The sequence below is a fragment of the Podarcis liolepis genome (genome assembly GCF_965112155.1).
Source record: "Podarcis liolepis genome assembly, chromosome: 1".
NCBI classification, from domain to species: Eukaryota; Metazoa; Chordata; class Lepidosauria; order Squamata; family Lacertidae; genus Podarcis; species Podarcis liolepis.
In genome coordinates, this window is record NC_139554.1 from 17031356 (window position 1) to 17037355 (window position 6000).

At 46.5% G+C, this 6000-nt stretch overlaps 1 protein-coding gene across 1 annotated transcript in view; it reads left to right on the forward strand.

Annotated features, from left to right (window-relative positions):
- BEGAIN (brain enriched guanylate kinase associated) overlaps positions 1–5699 on the forward strand; it is a 185763-nt gene extending 180064 nt beyond the window's left edge. Inside the window, exons 7-8 of the mRNA XM_083458738.1 lie at positions 996–1079; positions 4152–5699. Coding sequence (XP_083314864.1) covers positions 996–1079; positions 4152–5525 — 1458 coding nt within the window. The 3' untranslated portion in view covers positions 5526–5699. The remainder of the gene's footprint in view (positions 1–995; positions 1080–4151) is intronic.
- The last annotated feature ends 301 nt before the right edge of the window (positions 5700–6000 follow it).

Below are 6000 nucleotides of genomic sequence, written 5' to 3' on the forward strand. Positions count from 1 at the left end.
CGAGATAGGGGTTTGGGTGGTCATGTCAGCCCAATAGATGCTGAGACTTTAGACTACCTGTTACCATGGGAGCCTATCTCGTTTCTATATTGTCACCTATTCATAATTTTGAGAGAGCTGCCCATAAGGGGAGTCACCAGCATGTTGGGATGATGCCATGGAACCATCCTTGCTGCTTTGCTGCAGGGTGTTAGTGAGGTTTGGGCACCAGTGCCATCTTTGAAAGCCGATGGATTTTGTAGCACTGCCACAGCATCCCAGCCTCTTCTGGTCCGGAATAAGTAGAAAAGGAAAGTGGTCATGAACCCAGTTTGCCCCTATTTTCTGTGATAGCAGACTTGTGTGTGTCCAAACGACCTTCAATCAGTGCGGCTTTCATTTTTCCCCAAACAAAGCATTAAAGGAGGAAAATAGGAGCCTCTGGAGACAACAAGTTGTTTTGTTTTGTGTGGTGTGTTGTTTTTTTTATCAAATAAGTCGAGTAGTGTTGTAGCAAAGTAATGCATAGTGTTTTGTTTTCCGTTCTCGTTTTGGAAACAGAAATTGCTGTGCATGGTAATAGTGGGCGGCTGGCATGTTTTACAACACTGCATCGAATCACGAAAATAAACAAGGCTACTAGATAGCAATGGCAACCATTGCACTTGGTCATGATGACATTAAACCCCTTGATGTCATCCTTGTTTGTTCCCGCCCACATGGACAAGGAAGGATGTGTCTGTCAGTTGCCAGGTTAAAATAGGGAAGCCCGAAAGCACACACAGCAGCCCTGTGAAGCTCTCTGGACTCTAAGGCATCCTCAGACCACAAGGTTCCTGAAAATAGTTTTCTACCATTCCATGTGCACTATATTGAACTGTAAGCCCATAGGTGTATTTCCCAATACATGGGGTATTACATCTATAGATACATACATTTCATTGCCGGCTGTAGGGAGCAGGGTGTTCAATGTTTATATCTCTCTTTCCATATCATTTTTATTTTTATTTTTACAGGAGCTCTATAGGAAGGATTGCAACTTAGCTGCTCAGCTGCTCCAGTGTAGCAAGAATTACGACAGGGCACATAAGCTTTCTGAGGTAATGTAAACTAAACGCATCTCTGAAAATCACTTAAGCAGCTGCTGCTGCTGCGACTTGCTTCTACTCCTCAAGAGCAATGGAAGGGAGAGGGCAGGCAGGGGCAAATAATGGCAAGGCAAACGCAGTATCAGTGGAGGGTAACATATGAACCGTAGTCCACGGGATATGGTGTACCACTCATTCCTGCATACATCTGGTACACAGGCTGAGACCCTACATGTCCACGGACTGTCTCACCAGAGTGGTGCATGCTCTAGTTATCTCCCAATTGGACTACTGCAATGCGCTCTACATGGGGCTACCTTTGAAGGTTACCTGGAAACTGCAACTAATCCAGAATGCGGCAGCTCGACTGGTGACTGGGGTCAGCCGCCGGGACCACATAACACCACATAACAGTCCTGAGAGATCTGCATTGGCTCCCAGTATGTTTCCGAGCACAATTCAAAGTGTTGGTGTTGACCTTTAAAGCCCTAAACGGCCTCGGTCCAGTATACCTGAAGGAGCGTCTCCACCCCCATCATTCTGCCCGGATGCTGAGGTCCAGCACCGAGGGCCTTCTGGCAGTTGCCTCATTGCGAAAAGCAAAGCTACAGGGAACCAGGCAGAGGGCCTTCTCAGTAGTGGCGCCCACCCTGTGGAACACCTTCCTATCAGATGTCAAAGAGATCAACAACTACCAGACATTTAGAAGACATCTGAAGTCAGCCCTGTTCAGGGGAGTTTTTAACGTGTGACATTGGCTGGGGAGACCCAGCCAGATGGGCAGGTTACAAATTTATTATTATTATTATTATTATTATTATTATTATTATTATTATTATTATTATTAGGATTCCTGTGATTATTGGGTGGCAAGGCAGCAAGGATAGGGTGGAAGTAAAGGAAGTCTTTTCATAACTCAAGGACTGCAAGGCCAAACTGCAAGGGTCCAACAAGCCCAGTGATGCTTGTTGGACCAAAATAAATTAAGTTTAACCCCACCCAACATTCTCTCCCTGAATAGGATGGCCATAGTAATCATGATCTTTCTTGTGAACTTCCTGGTGCTGTTTAGTTGGCTGTTTAGAGACACAGTGCTGAATTCCATGGACCTTAAGTCTGATGTAGCATGTACAGTTCTAATGTACTTATTGTCAGGCTTCCATCCCAGAACACAGCAGCGCTTACTTCAGAGTAAGGTCTTTATTCAAGCTAGCAGTGATACAGGCTTAATAGCAACCACAGGTCCAGGAGTCAGGAGTTGAGGGTCCAGAGCAGGGCTTTCCAAACTGTGTGTCGCAACCCGTGAGTGTGTCAGCTACGGTGTGTAGGTGTGTCATGCAAACGCTCCCCATGCACCTTCCCGGGACTGGAAAGGGGTTAGTTTAACCTCCTGTTTGCAAGGAAAACTGAGTTACTGTGTCGTGAAATGATGCATGTCTAAAAAGTGTGTCCTCAACATGGGAAGTTCGGAAAGCTCTGGTCCAGAGGAAGGAACTGAACAAGAGGAGAAGGCAGCAGAAGGCTAGGGCAGTCTTGTAGCCACAAGCCCACCACTACCTTCATAGGTGGGGTCCATTGCACCTGTCATACCCTATAGATACTTCACTGAATAGGATTGTGCATGGGGGGAGGCTGATATGGATCAGGACCCTGACAACAGCTGTGTGCTAATGGTGGCATCAACTCTTGGTCTCCCGCTGCAGTCTGAAACTGGATCAGGCACCTCACATTTATTATTTGCATAGGGAGCAAAGCGCCCATTGAGAGCTTCCCCCCTCCATGCAAATAGCAGGTCCCCCCCCCAATCTATCTCAGGGTTGCATTGGGTAGGAAATGGTTAAACTCTCACCTCACATGTACCGATATCAGAATCTGGACTGGGGACCCACGCTTGTTGTTTGTGAGAGAAGGATTTTACACTCAAGGGCAACCAGCACAATTGTGTAATTTAACACACACACATATTAGTGTTAAACTAATGTGTAGTCAGTCCTTTTTTCCCAGGGGGTACTCAGTGGTACACAGTTCTGGCACCTCTTTTTGTTGTTGTTAAAAAAATGTGGCACAGACTGTAACAACTTCATGGTGAGTACCAACACCTGTTTTTCTAGAGAGAGAGAAAAGCACTGTGTGTGGTTTAACACACCCCCTGCAATGAATTTGGTGCCTTAACCCTAATAGTGGCTTCCTGGCAAGATGAGTGCTTTCCTAAAACTCAAATTAAGACCAGTGCATTGCTCCTGCAAAACACTTCAGTTTAAAAAAGTAAAGCCTGCTGCCATGGACAGCTCCTCTCTCGCAAATATTTGTCATGGCAACAAACTCTTTTCCTGAAAGCTACTTTCGGCATTTTGTTGTGCAGGGATGCCACAAAATCCGCTACTGTAACGCCATAAACCCACAAGCAATGTGAGTGCTTATCCTCCCTGCCTCCCTCCCCCCACTGTAGTCGGGGCCATTGCTGAGTCCGACCCTTATAAAAAATTGAGTGCAATTGTGTCCTTGGGGTGTTGTTCCAAAGCATGAGAGCTACAAGCTTTACATTCACAACGAAAACAAGTGAAAACAGAAGCTTGCAATTCTGGGTTGACAATTTGCAAGTGCATTTCTGTGTTCAACCGTGAAGGCTCAGCAGAGTGTATGAGTTAGAGGAGGGGAAGAAAGGGAGGGCATAAATGTTAAAACATTGCAAATTACTGATAATCATTCAGTAAGCAGCTAAAATCCTTAACTAGGCAGGGCAATTAACCATTTTTGTGTGCCTGAATTAATATTTCACTGATGAATGCAACTATATTGTTTCCATCCTTCCTTAAAAAAAAAAGTCAGATTTGTGGCCTTCAGTAGCTAGGGCTTCTGGGTCACAAACGATGCCTTAAGACAGTAGTCACCAACCTGGTGTCCTCCATATGTTGTGGACTACAACTCCCATTAGCCCCAGCCAGCATGACCAATGGTCAGAGATGATGGGAATTCTACTCCACAACATCTGAACAGCGCCATGCTGGCTATTGCTGCCTTACTGAGCTCCTGATTTGACCACATTTCACCCAGCTTTCTCCTCCCACCTCCTGTTTATTACAGCTGCCATCTGAATTTCAGGAACGCGTCAGCATCCACCTGGAGAAGCACGGATGCAGCCTCTCAGTACCTCTGTGTCATACATCCTTTGCAGACAACATACCGACTTGCGTCATTGCTAAGGTCCTGGAAAAGCCTGACCCAAACAGCCTTTCTTCGCACTTGTCAAGCTCATCGAACAGAGATCTCGCCTTCCAGGACTCTGTCGGAAAGCTTGCCCAAAGGCCTCAATACAAGTCCGACATCTACTGCAGCGATACAGCTCTTTACTGCCCTGATGAAAGACGCAGGGAGAGGAGGCAGAGTGTTGACATGCAAGTCAAAGATGTTGGGTTCCTGAGGTCCCAGAATTCCACGGACAGCACCGTCGAAGAAGATGGCTTCCATTCCAGCTTCTCCCACGAAGCTTTCCCAGAATACGTTACCTCTCTGCCAACTTCTAGCTCCTACTCCAGCTTCAGCGTGACGTCTGAGGAGAAGGAGAACGCCCAGGCTAGCACGCTGACCGCCTCTCAGCAAGCAATCTACCTGAGCAGCCGGGATGAGATGTTTGAAAGAAAGCCATCTTCAGGTTATGACCACCAGGGGAGCCCGAGGTTTGCAAAGTCTAAGTCCATCCAGCACATGGAGCTGGCTGACGACAACAACTCCCCGACCTTCACTAGGACTATGTCGCCTTATGCAAGTGAGCCTTATCATTTCTCGGCCATAACTACCCAACAAGCTTTAGCATCGCAGAAGATGCACAGTGAGTGCAGGAACACCAACTTGTCCGAAGAGGACCTGCCGGGACGTTGGAGGCAGCTGAGCGTTGAGGATATCGGTGCGTATTCTTACAGGAACAGTGGCAGGCTTTCGCCCTGCAGTTTCTCGGAGCAGTACTACAGAAGTCCCATCAAGAAAGCCGACAGCCGGTCGAGTCCCATTTACGCCAGTTACAAAGGCGATAGCTTCTCAGAGGGAGACGACATCTGTCAGAGCAGGCTTGTAGATTCTTGCTTCCTGAGGACCGACAGTGGCCTGAACATTGACATCAGCACTAGCTGCAAACAGGACAAGCTGTCCTCCTCTTACAAAACGAAAGAGCCGAGAGACAAAATGAACGAAAGGATCACAGTCCAGGTGTGCAGTAGTAAAAGCATTGACGGAAGCCCGGTGTTGAAAAGAGAATACGTTGACGTCAGTCCGAACAGCTCAGCCGAGTCCCTCAACCAGAGTTCTATGGAGGCTTCAGAGATCCACCAGTCTTCCATTGAGCAAGGAAGCCATTCAAGCCTCCATAGCAAGCAGCAGCAGTTTCAACGGACTGGAAGTACAGGCTTAAGTCGGAAGGACAGCCTTACGAAAGCACAATTGTACGGAACCCTCCTCAATTAAACATCTTCCAAAGTTGCAATAAGGAGACAAACATCACAACGACAAAAGGTGACATTTGATACTTCTAGCATACGGTAGGCTTCTGAGCAACAGTATTACAAAATATATATTCATATTCACAATAGTACTGTTTTAAAAGGATGGGGGAAACCCAAATCTGATTATTTAAAAAGGGGGGGGACAAAAAACATTACGCGGCACTTTTCAGACGATGACTTTTCCATCTTGGATACCAACCCTTTGCCCACTTTTATATCCTGAGATATTTTTATAAACAAATCAGTATTTATTAGACTGTCCTTAGTACTCTCAAGCGCTTCGAGTGACACTTTTTTGTCCCCTTCAAGTAGGTTTCTTATTTATTTTTTGTGCATGAGGCCACATGTGCCTGAATTCTTGGAGGAGAAGGGTATAAAAAGAGAGGAGGGTGGGGGGCGAGAGAAAGAGAACATCCTTATCACAAGGACAAATCAAA